This window comes from Oncorhynchus nerka, linkage group LG21 (genome assembly GCF_034236695.1).
Source record: "Oncorhynchus nerka isolate Pitt River linkage group LG21, Oner_Uvic_2.0, whole genome shotgun sequence".
In the NCBI taxonomy this organism is placed as follows: domain Eukaryota; kingdom Metazoa; phylum Chordata; class Actinopteri; order Salmoniformes; family Salmonidae; genus Oncorhynchus; species Oncorhynchus nerka.
Genome location: NC_088416.1, coordinates 19,518,828 through 19,539,649, shown reverse-complemented (window position 1 = coordinate 19,539,649; position 20,822 = coordinate 19,518,828). Strand labels below are relative to the sequence as shown.

The 20,822-nt window shown below is 41.0% G+C and overlaps 2 protein-coding genes across 2 annotated transcripts; both read right to left on the bottom strand.

The window, feature by feature from the left end:
* Window positions 1-677: 677 nt before the first annotated feature.
* LOC115104033 (RAD52 motif-containing protein 1-like) lies at window positions 678-13,319 on the bottom strand. The gene is made up of 5 exons (XM_065006720.1): window positions 13,249-13,319; window positions 11,737-11,825; window positions 10,315-10,478; window positions 9,195-9,320; window positions 678-4,199 (listed from the first exon to the last, which is right to left on the bottom strand). The coding sequence occupies exons 1-5, from the start codon at window positions 13,317-13,319 to the stop codon at window positions 4,113-4,115; spliced, it is 537 nt and encodes a 178-aa protein (XP_064862792.1). The 3' UTR covers window positions 678-4,112.
* Window positions 13,320-14,815: 1,496 nt separating this feature from the next.
* Window positions 14,816-18,247, bottom strand: LOC115104032 (somatotropin-2). Its single transcript, XM_029625179.2, has 6 exons — window positions 18,170-18,247; window positions 17,560-17,699; window positions 17,305-17,421; window positions 16,704-16,859; window positions 15,593-15,739; window positions 14,816-15,372 (listed from the first exon to the last, which is right to left on the bottom strand). Exons 1-6 carry the CDS (start codon window positions 18,177-18,179, stop codon window positions 15,310-15,312), a joined length of 633 nt encoding a protein of 210 aa, XP_029481039.1. The 5' UTR covers window positions 18,180-18,247; the 3' UTR covers window positions 14,816-15,309.
* Between the last annotated feature and the right edge of the window lie 2,575 nt (window positions 18,248-20,822).

Here is a 20,822-nt window from a genome sequence, read left to right as displayed (position 1 = left end):
GTGTGTGTGTGTGTGTGTGTGTGTGTGTGTGTGTGTGTGTCCAAACACACATGTATGTGGGGGTCTGGGAGAGGAAGCGTGTCCATCTAAGTCCATCTAATGAATGGGCATGTGCCTGAACTCAATTTTATACACTAATTGTAGTTTCACCCATTCATTTATAATGACCAGTCATTTTTGACCAGGAACACCACAGTTGTACAAAAGTTCATTAAATGAAAAATGAAAAATCATCAAAATGTATTTTGTGTGTTCAGATGCCCTGTATAGACAAAGTCATAGAACCTTATGACAAACAGATTAAATGAACTACATTTTCCAGAGAGAAAACCTGTAAATCAGTCCAATTCCACCAGAACACAGCAGGAGGTTAAATTGAGGAGATCTCTACATTTTTCAGTTAAGTGCCTGAACCTGCTGTCCTTTCAAATTCAAATCCAAATGTTCCAGTTGGGCAGTTAGGTTCCTACAAGAACCCCCACCAACTAAGGAGGTTCCTCGATGAACCCCACCTCCTATGGGGTTCTTGGAAGAACCTTTTGGGGCCAAATTTCAGTGCCAAGAACCCTAAGGTTCTTAGAAGAACCTTTGTCGAACCCTTCATTTTTAGAGTGTACTTATTGACTCGAGACATTTTAGCTTTTCATTTTTTATTAATTTGTAAAAAATGTGAAAAACATAATCTATTTTGACATTATGGGGTATTGTGTGTAGGCCAGTGACAAACAAAACATCTAAATGTAATACAATTCAGGCTGTAACACAACAATAAGGAATAAGTCAAGGGGTGTGAATACTTCCTGAAGGCACTGTACATGCATGTAACCTATTGCTGTAGTGTTCATGTCAGGTTACAGCCAGGTGTAGTCTGATCAAATGGTGAGGTTTGACTGAGGGCCCGTTGAGCTTATTGAGAATCAAAGGATTTATGTCTAGTGGAACCAGACGGGTAAACAGAATGACACACCCTGCACCGCTCGTTATGTAAACCTGAAATAGAAACATGGAGGTGAATCATATTTTATAGTATATGATTCACTGACTTGAGATTGAAACCGACCTATATCAAAACACCACGGTTAATCAACAGGTGTCAAGGTGTTGAAGTGTTATGATTCACCACATAGACGTACATTATCACAGGTCTGATTTTTAAGCACTGCTGGCTAAAACAGAAATATCTCATCTGATTCACAGGGGATCATTACTGTAGAAGTTCATGAAGGGGCTATACATGCTGTGGTACATCTGTATGAGAACTACACCCTAGAATATGACAAGTTGGATGGGTCTGACACTGAATTAGGGCCAAAAGTCAACATTTGACAGAATATTGCTATTCACTAAACAAAAGTTATTAACTGTTCGTTTTTCATCTGGCTTTTTCTCATCATCACTTACCATTACATTTTGATTGACAATTAAAGATTACATTTAAATGAATAGCCTTGCGCTATTGCAGTAGTAACGTTTTATTTTTTTTTAAAGTCAAAGTTATGGATTAACCTTAGCACAGCTCATTTGACTCAATCATTCAAATGCTAAAATATATGATTGAGGTGGAAAAACGTTCACAAGGTCAGGAAACAGCGTCTGGTTTTGTAAACCTCAGTCTCTTATAGGGGATTTATTCATCTTCTTCTGAGGTCAAGTATTACTCATCATCTTGGCCCAATAATTGTCTTTAAAATCCCGCCAGTCTGCCACATCCACAGAACGTGTGTTATTAGTCGCTATTTAGCAGAACTAGTGCTACGAAGGTAGGTGTGAGCTGTGAAGTGACTCACGGCTTCAGCCCACACCTGTGACACCAACAAGGTAACCCTGGAAGATACCACAGACCTGTGGCTTTAGGCAGCCGACAATAAACCACTTCTTTTCTAATTCTCAAATCAAAAAGGTGCTGGCCAATACAGCCAAGTCCATAATTATTGTCACCCTTGATAAAGATTAGCAAAAAATACTGTATATAAAATACAGTAAATAATTTAAATACTGAGCTACAGTATGCGAAAAGAAAAATGTGGAAATTATATTGTTTTATACTCATACAATTGCTCAGAGAAAGAGATCTGAGAATACGTTGCGAGGGATCTTAGATCATTCCAGACCCTTGATCTCCTTTGTCTGCTCTGATGGACTGCCCCCTCAGGTTTGAGGTATAATGTAGGTATGAGGTACTTTTCTGCATATGCTTCCATTTTTCGGTGCCAAAGAGCTCTATTTTTATGTCATCTGACTATCTGGAGTTCTATAAACGGCATTGACACTTTGATTGGAACCGGTGCTATGGTCAGATGACAATAACATTTGAGCTCATTGACCTTGAAAATGACCTTATACCTACAGTAAAATATGGTGGTGGATCTTTGATGTCATTTGGATTCCACTGGTCCTGGAGCCCTTGTTAATTGACCACAAAATCAACATTTTGCAATGTCCATCTCAGTCTCTGTACTTGAACCTCATTGAAAACTTGTGGTTTGAATTGAAGAGGGCAGTCCATTCTGAGCAGAAGAAGGAAAGATCTGGAAAGATTCTGTGTGGAGGAATAGTCTAAGCTCCCTCCCAACATCCAATCTCATAAAACATGTAACCAAAAAGGCTCACTGTTGTTATCCTAGAGTATTGAAAACAGTGCCAATAATGTTGATCCCCCCCCCCCCCATCTTCAACAAAAACAAACGCTACTTGGTAAACAACATCTGTTTCTCTGAGCAATTGTATTAGTATAAAATTATATAATTTCCCATTTTATTTCTGAGCACACAACATAGCTCAGTATTTTGATTCAGTATTTTTGCTCATGTTTATCAAGGGTATCAATAACTATGAACCTGACTGTAAGTCTTCTCCCAAACCATCCATGGTTGTCTGGTTATTCTTCATCATACCAGTGTGGTTAAGTCTGAAGTCTAATGCTGACTAATATAGATTACGGTAAACTTTACAGACAACAGATTGAAACTCCAACTTTTGACACATCCTTCCCATATTGGGCTGCCAAAATGGGTGGATGGTTGCCTGGTTACATCTCCTCATTGGATTCCAATACTAGGGCTACTGCTCATCATACCGGAGTGTGGAAAAGCTATGATACAAGTCTAATGCTGACTAATACACATTACTGTACACTTCATGCCAACAAATTGAAACGTTCTATACCTGGTGTTTGGCTGTCAATCACTAAAACCTGCTAATCAAGAGGGAAAACGTACTACTACTAGATGTGTCACTGACTGCACTTCGTTGTAATTCAAGACCAAAACCATGACAACTTCAAATAAAAAATGTTTACACTTTCATCCGACAGTAACAGAGTATCGTAAAATGACGGATCCGCCACAGTGACTTCCAGTCAAACAGTCTGCCGTGCACTCATACACTTCTGATGACACAGAGGCAGATTAGAATAGGGAGGGGTTTGGTATCCATGGCTGCAGATGTTTAGATTAGAAAACGAATACCAATGAAAGGCAAAAAACTAAATGAAAGAAGAAAACTCCCTTTGATACATTGTGATATGATCTCGTGGCATGACATACAGTAAATAGCGCTGGTGAGATTGGCAGCGGCTTGAGGAAGCTAGCTTCCCTGGGGCGGGGCACACACACACGAGCCAATGCTCAGTGCCTGCTGGCGGATTGTGACTCCTTTACTGCCTCATTGTCATAAATCATCCACTTAGATGATTAAGCACATTTTACCACAAAACATAAACACACTGACTGGCTGCTCTAGTTCTCTCTCTCTCTAAGAGACACAAACACTTGAACATAATAAAAGGAAAAAACCACTTGTGCTTTCAATAAGACATTGAATTGTCAAAAGTTCATAAACATTTACAGAATTTCAAAAGCATGTTATATGCAGTAGTAGTACGTCAAGATATACCGTTTTACAAAACATTCCATACAATTTTTCCAGTTACATTCTTTAAAAAGTAACAGGAAATGTCAAGTTGTTGTTTGGCACCAACTTGAACACAGTAAGTGCAGGTGAACACAGGTGAATTGTCTCCAGGTACATGTCACATGTTGACACTGAGTTCCCACGGTATATCCTCATTTTCCTCCTGGTCGTCACAGGGTCAAATTGTCTCCAGGTACATGTCACATGTTGACACTGAGTTCCCACGGTATATCCTCATTTTCCTCCTGGCCGTCAGGGTCAAATTGACTCCAGGGTATGTCATTCACCTGACAAAGAAATAAAAAGAAAAGATGTTGATTCCTGAGATCAGATTTGATTTAGATTTCATTAACGCTTGAGTTCAACAAGACTGTTATGCAGAATACACAATGACATAAGCAGTCACATAAAGTCATAAAGTAGAATACTAAAGTTAATATTACATACATTTTACACCAGTGACTGTCCAGTGAAGTTGCCAATAATGTAAACTGCACTTTTTGTAAATACTACAATGGCCAAAATACATAGACTAAGCAACCCATGTGGGTAGAAAACAATTAAAAGAATACAATGGCAATCCAATGTGTGGAATAATTGCTGTAAGAGAACAGTGTGGTACGAGTTCTTCCAGATCATCATCCTGTAAGACATAATCTCGCTCCATCCTGCATCCAACGACAACTTTCCCATTGCCTGGAAGACAGACTTTTTTTGTGTGATTACATTTGTATTCCCTTATGGCAGAGAATATCCCTGCCTATGCCTCTACTGTGCACCTAGAATACATGAAAATATGCTGAGCTGATATCTTCAAAATGATTCCAATGATTAGTTCACTTAGAGTTCAGGGCCTTGTTTCCCAGAGCCTTTGTAGCGTTAAAATCCTTTTTAGAACCATTTTAGTAGCCAATCTGTTTCCCCAGAGCCTTCCTTAGTAACGATCTTAAAAACCATTGCACATCTACAAGTGATCCAGACCACTCGTAGAGTAGCCAAAGTGCATCGTTAGATGTTTTTTGCCCTTCCGCGTCACTTTATTCACAGAAGATATCTGCTAAACATAGAATCAAGATGTTGAGGCTAGTCATCTGTCTGACATTGACCACCAAACTACAAATACAAAGTTGCCAAAGTATTTCCAATTGAAAGATAAAACCATCGACAGGGCTGTAGTGGAGCGGGTCGGGAGTTTAAAATTCCTTGGTGTCCACATCACCAACGAACTATCATGGTCCAAACATATCAAGACAGTCGTGAAGAGGGCACGACAAAACCTTTACCCCCTCAGGAGACTGAAAAGATTTGGCATGGGTTCCGAGATCCTCAAAGGTTCTACAGCTGAACCATTGAGAGTATCCTGACTGGTTGCATCACCGCCTGGTATGGCAACTGCTCCGGCATCTGACAGTAAGGCGCTACAGAGGTTGGTGTGAACGGTCCAGTACATCACTGGGGCCAAGCTTCTTGCCATGCAGGACCTATATCATAGGCGGTGTCAGAGGAAAGCCCATAAAATTGTCAGAGACTCCAGTCACCCAAGTTCGACTGTTTTCTCTGCTACCGCATGGCAAGCGGTACAGGAGCACCAGGTCTAGGACCAAAAGGCTCCTCAACAGCTTCCACCCCCAAGCCATAAGACTGCTGAACAATTAATTAAATCGCCACCGGACAATTTGGGGGGCATGCAGGTGGGCTGCAGAAGACAATACAGTGGTATAGAGCAACACGGGTGGGGCATGCAGGTGGGCTGCAGAAGACAATACAGTGGTATAGAGCAACACGGGTGGGGCATGCAGGTGGGCTGCAGAAGACAATACAGTGGTATAGAGCAACACGGGTGGGGCATGCAGGTGGGCTTCAGAAGACAATACAGTGGTATAGAACAACACGGGTGGGGCATGTAGGTGGGCTGCAGAAGACAATACAGTGGTATAGAGCAACACGGGTGGGGCATGCAGGTGGGCTGCAGAAGACAATACAGTGGTATAGAGCAACACGGGTGGGGCATGCAGGTGGGCTGCAGAAGGACTAACAGTTCTTAGCAGTTCTTCTGGAGAAAGTTCAACATATTTGCCTTCTCTGGCAGAAGTCAGGACCTCTCCTGGCTTATCGTGTTCCCTGCAGTCGAAACTACCCTCTCGCTAGGGGTGGAGGAGACTTGAGCACAGAGGTAGCTTGTTGCAATGTTTGTGAGGAGGGGCAGAGTAGCTCTATTCTCCCACCACCACATCACAGGATCTTCAGCCATGGGGATGGGAGGCAGGCCTTTGTAGAGCTTGACCTCTAGCCCAACACGCTCACTGAGGGACGAGGTGTCCTGTTAGATTGTCAACCTCAACTCCCTCTCAACTCTGAGAACATCTCCTCCAAGACACTGGTTGTTTTGTACAATGGAGGGACTGTCTCCTCCATTTCCTCTCCTTCAGACTCCTCCTCCTGTTGCTGGTGCTCTGTTTTAATCTGCTCCGGCTCCTCTGACAGCCCTGGTGTTGCTCCTGTCACATTGGCCTCAACAGTTGCCTTCCTCAGCCTGTCCCAGGTGGCGTCACTCACCGGCCTCCCTTTAAATCTGGGGTCCATTGCTGTGGCCTCATGCAGGAAGGCTTGAATGTCCTCATCCTGATAGCGCTCGGAGAGGTTCTCCCATACCTTCTGTTTGATGGTTGCCACAAACGTTGTGTCTTCATGCTTCACAGTGAAGTGCTCTTCCAGTTTTTAGAGGATGGGTTTGATCTGTCCACAGGTGGCATTCTTTTCACATGACACAGTGTAGACGTATAGAGGATTCTCATGAGCTGGACAAACTACTCAGCCTTATGGAAGTCCTCGTCCTTCAGACGGTCCAGGTTGTCCTTGGTCATTGCTGTTCGCAGTCGTGGGTCCAAGGCTGCTGTTTGGTTCTCTGGATACTGCTCCATGAATCTCTCATTAGATAGTGAGTTCCATTTGGTCTTGACATCAGGCCTGCTGCTTGGTTCTCTGAATACTGCTCCATGAGTCGCTCATTAGATAGAGTTCCATCTGGTCTTGACATCAAGGATGAGTGAATGTTGCAGAAGGCCTGAAACAACATATATTTAATTACCGCACACATGAATATTGAATTAAATAGTTAAACGTGGGAATTTCTAAATAATACTTTAATAGATTGAACTGGCTTCTTACCAAGGAGCTGCTGCTTTTCCTTCTAGACTGTTTTGGACATCAAGGATGTCTTGAACCACACGCTCACTGCTCTGATTCGGGCTGTCCATTTATCAATGGAAGTCATTTTGTAGATTTTCTGTGCTGCCAGATTCAATTATTCAATTATTATTTTTAGGATGTGTAGCCTCTTGATGGCAACATCCAGATTGCCAGCATTATCAACAGTCACAGCTACAATCTTGGTCGGCTATATCTCCTCTGCCTCTACTCCGCCAGTTTGCGATTTGTACACTGCCCTGGTGTGGATGACCTTCTGTTTTACACTGCCGTGGTGTGGAGGACCTTCTGTTTTACACTGCTCTGATGTGGAGGACCTTCTGTTTTACACTGCCCTGGTGTGGATGACCTTCTGTTTTAAACTGCCCTGGTGTGGAGGACCTTCTGTTTTACACTGCCCTGGTGTGGAGGACCTTCTGTTTTACACTGCCCTGGTGTGGAGGACCTTCTATTTTACACTGCCCTGGTGTGGAGGACCTTCTGTTTTACACTGCCCTGGTGTGGAGGACCTTCTGTTTTACACTGCCTTTGTGTAGCGGACCTTCTGTTTTACACTGCCCTGGTGTAGCGGACCTTCTGTTTTACACTGCCCTGGTGTGGAGGACCTTCTGTTTTACACTGCCCTGGTGTAGCGGACCTTCTGTTCTTCTTGCTCATCTCTGGAGGGAGGAGGGTTGAGTGCCTTGCTCATCTCCCATTGGCCTTTTCAACACCTACAGTAAAGAAAATATAGTTTTCATGCGTTCAATTATCATTATTGAATTGTTGTTGTTGTGTATTGTATTGTGGAGTGATGCAACCCTTTTATACTACTATATCCTAAAAAGTAATACAACTCAATAAATACTGACAGACTGTTACCTAAAGCCCTTGGACTCCAATGTTGTGCAAAGGGGTGTAGGCCTTTCACTATGAACTTGGTCACGGCTAGGTGGCACTCATTCACCCTCTCCTCAGTCATCCTCCCACTAGCTGACAGCGTGAAGGGACTTTGGGCTTGTCTTTGCCTTGGACCAGTGGTATTAGAGGGAGGAGTGGGATGGATCATTGCAACTGCAACTTTAACAAAAAAGTTGCAAAATCTTTACATGGGTGATTAAATTTATGAACGCACCCATAGCTAAACAATCAGCTGGCTAATGGTTACTTTTGATCATGAACCCATGTTCGCATAAATGTTGTAACTCCGTGTGTGGGCTCTAGGCTGCTAGCATACATACATAACGTAGATCGGGCAACGAGAGATGAACTACGAGCTAGGCAGTCGAAAATTGTGCATTTCTCTGTCTGTACATGGACAGATTGCTTGTGAGGGCGGAAACACGAGCAAAAGTCTTGTTGCACTTGTAGCAACGAGCATTGTCAGCATCGACTCTGGTGAAGTGTAACCACACTTTAACGTGTAGCTCTCTCCACCATCGTCACTGATTAAGAGCAGCGTGCTGTAACGTGTGAGAGACGCGAGAGAGAGATCTCTTCTGGGTTGGAAAAAGCATCATAGACGAATGTCTTAATTTTTATTGCAAATTAGAAACGGTGGGTGAGATAAAATGTGCAAGATAACGTTTATGTAGCAATAATAAATAGTAAATGTATTTTCTTAATGTATCCAGTACCGAAAGCAGAACCGATAACGTCGACGCTTATCGATACTACGGCCTTTCATAATTTAGCCCCGGGGCCCGTTTAATACCTGGTTTCGGTGTCATCCCTATTCCTGAACCTATATATTGAAATCATATTGAGTGTTATTTTGCCACTAGAATACGATCACATTTTTGCCTCAAAGTGTCACGAATGACACGATGTGCCCAATCAGCCGTATGGGAAATACTCAAGTGGTGGCGGGAGCTTGGACTATCGTTTTCGCGTTCTCCCCAATTTAAATGAAGCTTTACTCACATTTTTTTTAAACAAAAATACTTTAAATGTCTTGCTCACACAAAGCTAACTAGCTAGCGATTTCACATTGGCTACACCCACCTAAACAAACAAATATTGTATCTGTTGTATCATAATATAACATTGTATTGGAACATAAAAGAGATCAATCTGGGGGCATTGCTGCTCCTTACTGTAACAATGTGGGTGCGCCATCCATTAAATCCCATGTAGTGATTGGCAAAGTCCTGACACTTGCTATGGCTCAGTGGCTTGGAGTTGTGAAGGAAGTTTGGGTACTGCTTTGTGCTCAGCTTTACCTGGAGAACAGACAGAGAATGTACAATCAGTTGTAAATGTCAATCATTACAATGGTTATAACTTCACCGTGAACAGTGGTTAGGGCAGAAAGTGCAGCAGAGCAGAATCAACTAGCAAGAGGCCGGTCTACAAATCATCATGGAGTGGTAAGACATTGCCATCTACAGGTCAAGGTCTGGTATTAGTTATTGGTCAAGTGTTAATGTGATGGTTCACAGCAGCTTATGAGAAAAAGACTACTCAGGGGCCTCGAAGTTGTTTTAAAATGGGGAAAAAAGTGCTTGGTTGAAAATATACACATATGTCACATAAGCAATGGTCTTATGAAATATGAAATAACACAATTTAATCAAATCAATTTGGAGAGTATTTTGATATCTCTTTGGAATTTATGTTTGATAATCCGTGCTTCTACACCTGCATTGCTTGCTGTTTGGGGTTTTAGGCTGGGTTTCTGTACAGCACTTTGAGATATCAGCTGATGTAAGAAGGGCTATATAAATAAATTTGATTTGATGAGCACTACAAGCACTAAACTGTACAATAGAGTACCGCAGTATGAGTCAATACTCATAACATAAAGTGGTAAACAAGGAATCGTTTTCCCACCAATTTCTCCCATATTGGAGAAATATGGGATTTTAGAAATACTTAAAATAAGGGCTGTGTTTCGTGTAAGCTTACCCTGGCGAGACAATTTGATAACCGTGTCAATCTCTCTAGGACAAGGTGACTTTTATCAATATATTTGCCTGTATTTAACCCCCAAAAATGAAATGCTAATTAGCTGCTAATGTGGCTATCATAAAGAACTACAAATGATCTGGACAAGACTGACTTATTTTAAGGGTTTCTAAAATCCACTATGGGATAAACGAACAGTGGATAAACCATTTTCTCGTTTGACCGCTAGGTTTTATGGGTATTATGACACCTCCACTGTGGGGCTCTATAGTCTACAGCATGTGAGTAAGTTTCTCTCGGTTCCTTTACCTTCAAAGGAGAGCTCTGTAAAAAGCCTCTTCCGTGTGTGGCTCTCTGTGCTTTAGATGCCTTGGCTGCGGAAAAGTACTTGACTGGAGCATAAAACCCTGGCTCGACCAAGGCAGCATTGGGACACACCTTTACCAGATACAGTGGTCCAAAGTTACAGAAGATGCATATAACGCACCCACAAGCTACAGGTGGCTGAAAACACAACCATAGAACGAGTGACAAATTTCCGGCCAAGGGTGGTCCGTTTAAAAAACATTCCTTCCTCCCTCGCGCCTTTGTTTTTTATTTGTATTTTTTAAATTCATAATACATAAATCAACAACTTACATTGCTACAACAAACATGTCTAACAAAACAAAACACAGGTATTAACAAGAAAGTACTAAAACATACAACAAATATCAATAAAATAATTTCTATAAAATTTAAAATTCTAGTTGTATTCACTATAAAAAAAATCTCATTATAATGATTCAGGAAGATGTTATTCTCGTTGTTGTTCATTAGGGATAGTGTCTTAACAAGATCATTAAATTCGATCAAAAATGTGTAATTTTGGTATAGAATTCTGGAATTTTTGTTTGTGTATAAAGTATTTGGCAACAAGAATAAAATCACAATCATTTTAATGGTCTTGTTATCATTGCAAAAGTAACATATTATATACTTCATGTCAAAAACATGGGTAATGTTCATAATGGTAAATAAGAATTCTGCTCCGTGGTCCGGGTGATTCCGTGATCATAGCTAATACAATTGTTAACAATTGTTAATTTTTTAGTAACTACACACAACATACATTAGCCCAGACCAGTGGGCAAATAAAGGACCAACAGTCACTGTATTGCCGTCTTTTGTGAGGCTTGGATATTCCGCCTACTGTTGTCTTTCTGTCGTGTTCTTCCCATTCAACTTGACAAAAACAAACTCTAAACTTGTTCTATGTCGCTAACACAAGTAGTTTCAACATTGATAGCCAATATTAGACTGTTAACCACCTAACCCTCAAAATGTTGCTTTGACGAGCGAGAAAACACTCCCTCACAGCAACGCCATCTTGGCTCCCCTCCCTCGCCCTGCAAGTGTATACTCGTCAGACGTCATGTAACGTCAACAGAAGTGTCCACTTAATTTGAGGGCTGAGGGGATAGGGTGTGTCTTTTAAGCGTTTGGACCGCACACTAGGTATTCTACCTTGCTCTCCTATCAAAGATTTTGTATCAAAGTTGCATTAGTGTTCTGCAAGTTAATTGTATAATGGAAATGTGTCCAAAACAAAGTCTTAGATTGATTTAATGTCACTGTATGTAATGATGACAAATAAAACAGTCTCACTCGTTTTTTTCTGAATTAAAAGTGTGGCGATGCTCAAAAGTCATTAACTAAGCTAGATAACTACTGTATTAATCACTAGCAATGCATTAATGAGACTTACGTAAATAAAAGCTTCTGAAAATGTGGATAGAATATTCCAGACAAAAAGTGTTTTGATATTTTCAATAGGTACCCTGAACTCTTACGTCCATCTCGACCTCCATTGCAGTAGTGAATTCTGGCTAGAGCAACATTAATGTAGGCTACTGCTATTCTCTGCCAACAGTGTTGCACGAAATGTTGCAGGTTGGTGTTAATGCCCCCCTAGTCAAGTCTTTTCGGGAGGATATTATGAATCAATCTATTGCAGACGCTTTGATATGACGTTCATGTTTACGATGACTTCAGCACAAGAGCCTCTGATAAAAAAAAAAAGAGCCTCTAATTTCCCCGCGCTGAAAACGTCATTTGTTACGCAGTAGATTTTTTTCTTCTTCTATGCTATTATGGCGGTCCGCAAACACACAGTAGAGGTGCATGCCGCCACCTACTGTATGGGGTGAAAACTGGGGAACTTTATGCAGCAAAAGAAAGGTTGAAAAAAACAATGTTTCCGCCGTGAAGTCCTGAAGATCCAATAACCTTTTTGCCGCTTTCACAATGATATCCAGTTTCTTCTATTTTTTTTATTAGTTTGTCCTGTACAATTAATCACCTGCACAATGAATGGAACAAAAATCCACCTTCTTCACCATTAGTATTTCAGGATCTTTTATCTGATGAATGATATCAATAGGCCGCTTGCTTGTCATCCACTGCCAAAGCTTCATCATCTCTACTCTCTCCTTCAACAATGTTCACTGTCTCCACATAGGAGACCTGATTGACAGCCTTGAGCCTCGCTACTTTGACCTCCTTCACCCTAACAGGGCACTCAGGGAACTCTGGAAAATGCTTTCCATCACATTTGCAGCATTGTGTATCCCCAGACTCTTCAACACTTATATTCCATCTGCAAATACTTGACACGTGGCCAAAGATGTTACATGCATGACATTGCTGTTACTTTTGTACATACATTGGCACTGCACATCTCATGTATCACAGCTTTACATGGGTCAGGAGAGACTCTTCATCAAACAGACTTCTCCTCCTTCTTTCCTTTCACAATAAGGGTTAAGTGATGTGAAGCCTCGATATCCAGCGAGATGACACCTTTCTTCTGTGCCCTTCTCTTGAAAATCACAACTCTCCACTTCGTATGTTGACAGTTTATAGAGCCACAGAGCTGTCTCCTTTTGCTGTTTTGATACACATGAAATCACCATCATACCGCTCCTGGTCACTCTGACTGACTCCGCCTTTCTCAATTTGTCCTTCACCATCTTTGTAATCGCAAACAGGTCTCCCAAAAATAAACATTATTATTCATGAATGGTACTCCAACCAGAAACTGCTGTTCATTTTCAGCTTTAGCTCTTTTAGCTCAATTCTTCTTTATTACCGTGGTCCAGTCATTCTTACCAACCTTACTCGCGCCAACAGAATCAAACATTGCATCAGCTTCTGCCCTTGCACGACCTGTCACCACCGGGCCAGATTCAAGTTTGTCCACACCTTCCATATTCCTCTACTCCAGAAACCCTCATCCTTCTCGTCCTCTCGTTGTATCTATCTAGCATCTCCATTCCGTCCAATATTGTCCTCACTTGGCGCAACCAACAAAATAGTTAGACCACCGAACAGTTGATATAGCTGTAAATGTTAAACAACAGTTTATTAATTGAAGAATTTGAGAAAGCTCTGACTTTACCCCTACAGCAGATTTTCTGTACCCAACACAACCAATGAGCTCGAGCACGGGGCAGTGCTTGCAGCTGCGTAACTAATGAAATTGCGAGTGCTGGGACACTCCTTCATCTGGTTAAAGTTTGTTGGGGCCACCAAAAGGGTTTGGAGTTGCCCATGATCGAAGACCTGAGGAAAGTAAAATAATCTAATCGTTTTAGCTCACAATTGAAGTCCCTTAAATACCTGTAGAACCATAATTGACTCAATATATTCAGAGGTTGGTAGGCTAATTGTCTGTTGGCAACAAGGTCAAATGTTCCTGTGGTAAAAATGTTAACATTAGCATCGCATTCTATTTCCCGCCCCCTGGCTATGCAATTGGTCTTGCTCGTACCTTGCAGGGGAGCCTCGTGAATCCACTGTACGCCACTGCTAATGGCATTGACGTTAACGATGAATGGTAAATTATAACACAGCTACTAGTACTGAAGGTAAGTCCATAGATTTAGTTATGGTGGGAGTTGATGTGAGGTGGTGTGGTGCTTTTGTAAATATAAGATTCTGGTACTACTAAGACTCAACTCACTTCATATAACACCGAAATGTTCATTATGTTTAATGCATGGAACTTGTTATTCATGATGCACCGACGCTATCCCTCTGACATCCTCAGCGCGCAAAACTCCATTGCCAAAACCTGAAAGCTAGCTTCACATCCACTGTGTGTCATGAATGTTGAATAAAATTCCATTTGAACTTACTCTGACAATTGTCCATGGGTTTGGTTTTTGTATAGCGTGGAATTTGAGACAAAATATCTGAAGGAACATGTCAATAAACAGGTCTGCTGCATATACCCATCTTCCTCTCTGTCAAAATAAGTCTGGCACAAGTTATCGCTTGCTTGCACTTGCATGACTTTTGTTTTGACATGAGGTGTTTTGACATATTAGGCACCTGCAGGAGACCAGCCTTTTTATGTATGTTCCTTTGGCTATATTTTCTCAAATTCCGAGCTATATAACAACCAACTCTATGGACAATCGGCAGACAAAGTTCAAATTGAGCTTTATTCAACATTCGCAACAGACAGGGGATATTTATGTACAATACGAATGTACGTGACTATGGGCTGTTTTCAATCTGTATTGCCGAAGAACAGCGTAACATCTTTAAGGTCATTTCCCGAACGAGCCTGACATATGCAGCGTTTGCGGTGAATGCCGTCTCCACGAACGCAGGGAACACTGTCTTGACATTTCAATGGAGCATCTGCGATAAGAATTAAATCCAGCCTTAAGTTGTCCAAGGGACACAATAGGAATGTTGGGGCTAGAAACTTGTAAAAAAAATGTTGATTTGAAAGATAGCAAATAGTAGCCAAGAGATCATATACTGCAGAGAAGTTTATTGAAAACAAATCACTATTCGTTTCAAACAGTAAGATAAAGGAATGAAAATACGTTTATATTATCCATCTGTGGACATACCTAAAGATTGGAGCTCTACATGTTCCCATCTCACCCCTAAATATTAATTTATACATAAATGGCACCACCACCTTGAATCATATATCTAAATAAGACATATTTATAAACCGTTTCTATAAATGTACTAATCTAAAATGTCCATGGATCAGTGGTAGCTCCGAGTAATGGAGTGAAAATCATAGAAAGTTGATTTCAGAGAACAAAAATGCAAAATGCTTGAAAACCCCTGGAGCCAGGCTCTACCAGATCCAAATGAAATCTACTCTAGACTAAAAAAAGCATGCCTAATGGAGAATCCCAGTTGAACATGCTCTTCAGTGCAGGGCAAGGTCTCATCTGTATCTGGGGAACCGAACCCTGGAGACAGGCTCTTGCTGGCTGCCACTCCGGCCCACGTTTACAGAGTGCAGTTGGCCTCCAGTGACTTCCTGCACTTAGCGACGGTCAGGTAGGTCTCAACCTTGGGACAAGAAGAATAGGTTATTAGTTGACACATTTTAATGTGCATGTTCTAAGTCACCAGGACTTTCTCGAGACCAGTCTTGATCAATGAACAATAATAGTAATAACATATGGGTTGAAGACTCAAAGATACTTCACAATAGAGATCACAAAAAAAAACAATGCACTGTAGAAAATATAGGAAGGCACATGCAATTGAAGGCAACATGATCTTCCACCTTATGCATGTCCTTCTTGAAGCAGGCCAACAGTTCGTAGTTCCTCCTGACGTTGCCGTCGCCCCCCAGGTTCTGGTAGTAGTTCCCGTAGGGGGGCAGATGCTGAGAGTCATTGTCATCCAGGCTCAGTATGCCTTCCTGGCTCCCCTGTGGGAGACAGAGAGAGATGCATGGTGGGGTGGATGTGTGCATATCAATACTTGTTTATTTGGCCATTCTACAAGCACATATAGAAAAAGACACATGCATTTTCTAACTAGGAAAGCATAGTTGTATTTCACTTTCATGTCAGTGGAAGATAATAACCACATTGTAAACCCCAATATGCTGTCATTACTCAAAACTTTTGAGGAAACCGTTGCACTTAATATACAGAATCTGACTACAGTCACTTAAAGTGATTTTTATAGTCATTACTCAAACCTATAGAGTCGCCCTGTAGAGGGTTGAGATTTGAGTGGTATCAGCTTGACATTTTTTAGTAATGCCCCCACTAAGCCATGTCTCCAATATAATTTCCAAGTGTGCCTTGCCTTTTGAGTGAATTGTAGAGTTATCATGTTTGTTGTCATTAATTTTCAGTCCTGTGGCCTTCAAGTGATTTTCTAGGCAAATATTATCATTATAGTTAAACTCTTTATAACAATATATTACATATCTTATAAGGCCTTATTTTGAGGTGTAGCTTTACCCAAATACAGTGGCCTGAAACTCATGGTTTACAGGCCACATCAGGCCTGCAAGTAGGTTTGCAAAATTCCAGTACCTTGTATGTTATTTATCTTTGTGAAAATGTAGAAAAATGTACGTTATATATCTGTGTGTAGCATAAGATGAATGAATGAATCAATCACTCAATGTACTGTACATGCAAAAACACAGATATTAAAAACAATTCCAAAAAATCTACCTGTAGTAGAGCGTGCTGGGTAAAAAGTTAATTTGTTATAACTTTAAAAAATTGCATTGATGTGACTCATTTAGATTTGAGCCAGTACCACATAGACATTTGAAGTAATAATGACTTTTCATTGACTGACTTCAACTTACTAGAAGTATTTGAGTTAAAAATGCACAAAGTGCGGCACCACAAATGGAAATTGACCATTACCTCGATGAGCAGGTTGATGCCCACTTTGAGGTCGCTGAGCTTCTCAGAGATCTGGTTGGAGTTTCTGACCATTAGGCTGTTGGAGATGGTCAGGGTCTGGCTAGGGTACTCCCAGGATTCAATCAGGCGGAAAGAGATACGGAGCAGCTTCAGGACCTGTGTGTGTAGATGTAGAGAAACCACAGATTATTAGAAAATGAAGTTGAGTTGTAATTGTACAGCTTGAGATGCCATATCATTTACATGACACATTGCTGGAGAATGTAGACGTAGAGAAACCGCCGATTAGAGAGTGATGGGTTTTACTTACAAGGACTATGACATGTGGTTGTTTTTGAAGGCACTGAGGTATAGCAACATTTTCCTGCCGATTTTAAGTGTACAATTTAAAACTCCCTGTCATGGCTAGATTTAATTTCTACCATGCATGATGCTGGTTCTTCTTATCTACAGTATATATTTACCCATGGAGTTTAGACAATCGGGGATCTGCTTGCCCAATAACTAATGACTAAGTTGTATCGATTGTTCAACTTGAGATGCCCTATTATTCATGTTGGAATTGTGCATCATGGAGGATTGTCTCAGCCCGGTAACTTACTGAACTCTTCTGAGTCTCCTGCTTGTCGATGGGGCTCACGATGGAGTCAGAGTTACAGAAGTCCAGCAGGAATATCTTGTTCAGCTGTCTGCGTTCATCAGACAACAGGGTGCCTTCCTGCACAAAATCACAAAGACGGGAGAGAGAATGTTTTGCCGCTCGGTTTGCGTGAAGAGGACACTTGTCTACAAAGAAGAGGAACCACCTCTGAAACATTATCTGCTGTGTCAAAAGAAGATTCAAAAGCTGTCTTACAAAGTCGTTGAACATTTTCTGAGCCAATAGGTGGAGGTGTTGCACCCGGTTGACTGCGATGTTGAAGAGCCGTTGGTTTTCCATCGCCGCCCCTTGACTCAGGAAACAACTGACCAGTAAGACTGGCATCAGCAGAAACACTAAAAGAGAGATGAAAGAAAATAAGAAATGTATAAAAACGAGTAAGTCAAATTATGTTGCGACATGTTAGTAAGACATTCTCAGCCTTTGTACATCAATAGCCTAGTGATTAAGAGCGTTGAGCCAGTAACTGAAAGGTTACTGGTTTGAATCCCTGAGCTGACTAGGTGAGAAATCTGTTGATGTGCCCTTGAGCAAGGCACTTAACCCTAATTGCTGTAAGTCGCTCTGGATAAGAGCGTCTGCTAACTAACTCAAATGTAAACCTAATAGATCACGTTGTTAATTAAAGGAAGTGGTTCTGTGTAAGTAGATTATACCCTCATGGCAGTACATTACTATTAGTAATTATTAGTTCACTCTTTCTCTGCCTTGTTGGCTCCTGCCTCAGTGATTAAATGTTCAAGTTAAATGGTATTAAATGGTACACTGACTTCCCACTTAAAAAATAAAATAACAGCTGGTTTACCTTGTCCCATTTTCTCTCTTAATTGCCAAGGATGATTTACTTCACTTGAAAGTGTGGTGGTCGGTTCAGTATGTTGCCGCTTGTTTGGGGCCACTGTTTTTATAGATGGGGAATACATGTTTTAATGTATCAACAGGAGGACACATGAGATTTTCTCCATGTACCACCTCTCGCCGATGGGACCTGTTTTTGTATGTGACTATGGAAGAATCAGTATAATGCGTCAAATCAATCATGAATTTTTCCATGAGTTCGGGAAGAGGTGACTCCTAAAAACAACAACGTACTCGATGACTTGACAAATGAGGGGCAAAACACATACGACACAAACCTCTGTTGTCTAGGACATAATGAATGAACAAAAGTTACACTCAGTCATACAGACAGACACAACCCCTGTAACTTGACAACAACGCCGGTTATTCTGCCGTCCCGCTGTGGTACTGTAGATGACAGGCATTATTTGACAAATATATTATATTGCTTCTTTATTAGCAACAATATTTGATTGTTTAATGTCAATTGAATGTCCTATGGTATGAGCACAGACCTCAAGGTAGACACACAGAGAAGGACCTATCAAGGACTTGAGACGCACATCTTACAAAGTATGTCTTTTGTTCGTTTACATAACATAAACAGCCACTTGATCAATGCCCGTTTTGTCTTTTTGTGTGAGAGCCTTTGTTATACCCGACGAAGCCCAATAAAAGCGATCTGTTGGAGCAAGTGTGTAGGCCCTACTTCATTGATTGATTGATTGATTTTGGGGTAAAAAAAAAATCGATGTGCCTTTAATTTAAAAAAAAAGTACACATCTCAGTGGATAACACGTGAATCCATGCAGCCTAGTAGCATGTGCGCTTGACTACACAATGCTACTAGCCCAAAGCCTTCGCTCTGTTTGTGCCGCACAACCTTACTGTGTTGATTTGATGCGACACGGGTAGGTGCAGGTGTACTGTGTCTTGACACCTGCAAAGGTCACCTGGTCAATAGTCATGACTGTAATGAGATCATGGTTGATGCGTGGCGTTGTGGCATACGGGGAGAAGACTGATACGTTGTGAACGAGGTCCATATTCAGTGTTCAGGACACGGAGACGTGCTGAATGTCAGGCTAGGCCCAGCACTGTCCTAATCCCTTCCTGGCGAAAACAGAAATCGATCTGTTAACCTGCATCACTTTTTTGGACGGGCGGCTGCGAGTGTATTTACTGTCCACATTACCTTGTTGAATATGTGATAGCTGGCATTTAAAAGAGCATTATACAATGGGTAGTTTTGGCCACGCTATTTGACTGGATGTAGTGATGACTTGTTTTTGATAGTCCAGCAAATCAAAAATACTGTATGTACTGCATGTATCAATAAAGATTTTATTCCATCAACCAACGTCTCATCATCTGGCCCCATTGCGGGATATGTATTGCCAGTAGCAAAATGTCAGAAATCACTCAAAATGTTCAGTTGTTGTTTAGCTTTAGTCATACTGCATCACAGTGGTTCCTAAACTTCTCTTTCCTTCATACCCTCATTGACCCTTATGCAACATCCACTTCCTGTAACCTGAAGTTGCAAGTTGAAACCCCCGAGCTGACAAGGTAGAAATCTGTCGTTCTGCCCCTGAACAGGCAGTTAACCCACTGTTCCTAGGCCGTCATTGAAAATAAGAATTTGGTCTTAACTGACTTGCCTGCTTAAATAAAGGTAAAATAAAAAATGTAATCCCTTGCGAAGTGTTCCAAAAACACGTGATCACGTGATCTTATGGGAAGTTAATGTGATAACACGCGACAGCATGTAAAGTAATATGTGTGAAGTGTTCCAAAAACACGTGATCACGTGATCTTATGGGAAGTTAATGTGATAACACGCGACAGCATGTAAAGTAATATGTGTGAAGTGTTCCAAAAACATGTGATCACGTGATCTTATGGGAAGTTAATGTGATAACACGCGACAGCATGTAAAGTAATATGTGTGAAGTGTTCCAAAAACATATGATTTATTTTCCACGTGTGAAATCACGTGTTCTTTCTCTAAGGGGAGCCTCACCAACTCTCTCCGTTATGTTATTTTACTCAGTCGGCTGTATGGCCTCATACCCATTTATGTTTTAACATGTTTCAAATGATCTGGATTAGCCCATTTCCAAATGAAGTGGAAATGATTCTTGAACGTTATTATCACGCTTATAGAAGAAAGATATTCTATATTCCAGAAAATGTCCTGCATGGGTAATGTGTGATACTGTTTTGAGCAATACATACAGTTGAAGTCAGAAGTTTACATACACTTAGGTTGGAGTCATTAAAGCTCGTTTTTTCAACCACTCCACCAATTTCTTGTAAACAAACTATAGTTTTGGCAAGTCAGTTTGGACATCTACTTTGCATGACACAAGTAATTTTTCCAACAATTGTTAACAGACAGATTATTCCACTCATAATTCCAGTGGGTCAGAAGTTTACACACACTAAGTTGACTGTGCTTTTAAATAGCTTGAAAAATTCCAGAAAATGATGTCATGGCTTTAGAAGCTTCTGATAGGCTAATTGACATCATTTGAGTCAATTGCAGGTGTATCTGTGAATGTATTTCAAGGCCTACCTTCAAACTCAGTGCATCTTTGCTTGACATCATGGGAAAA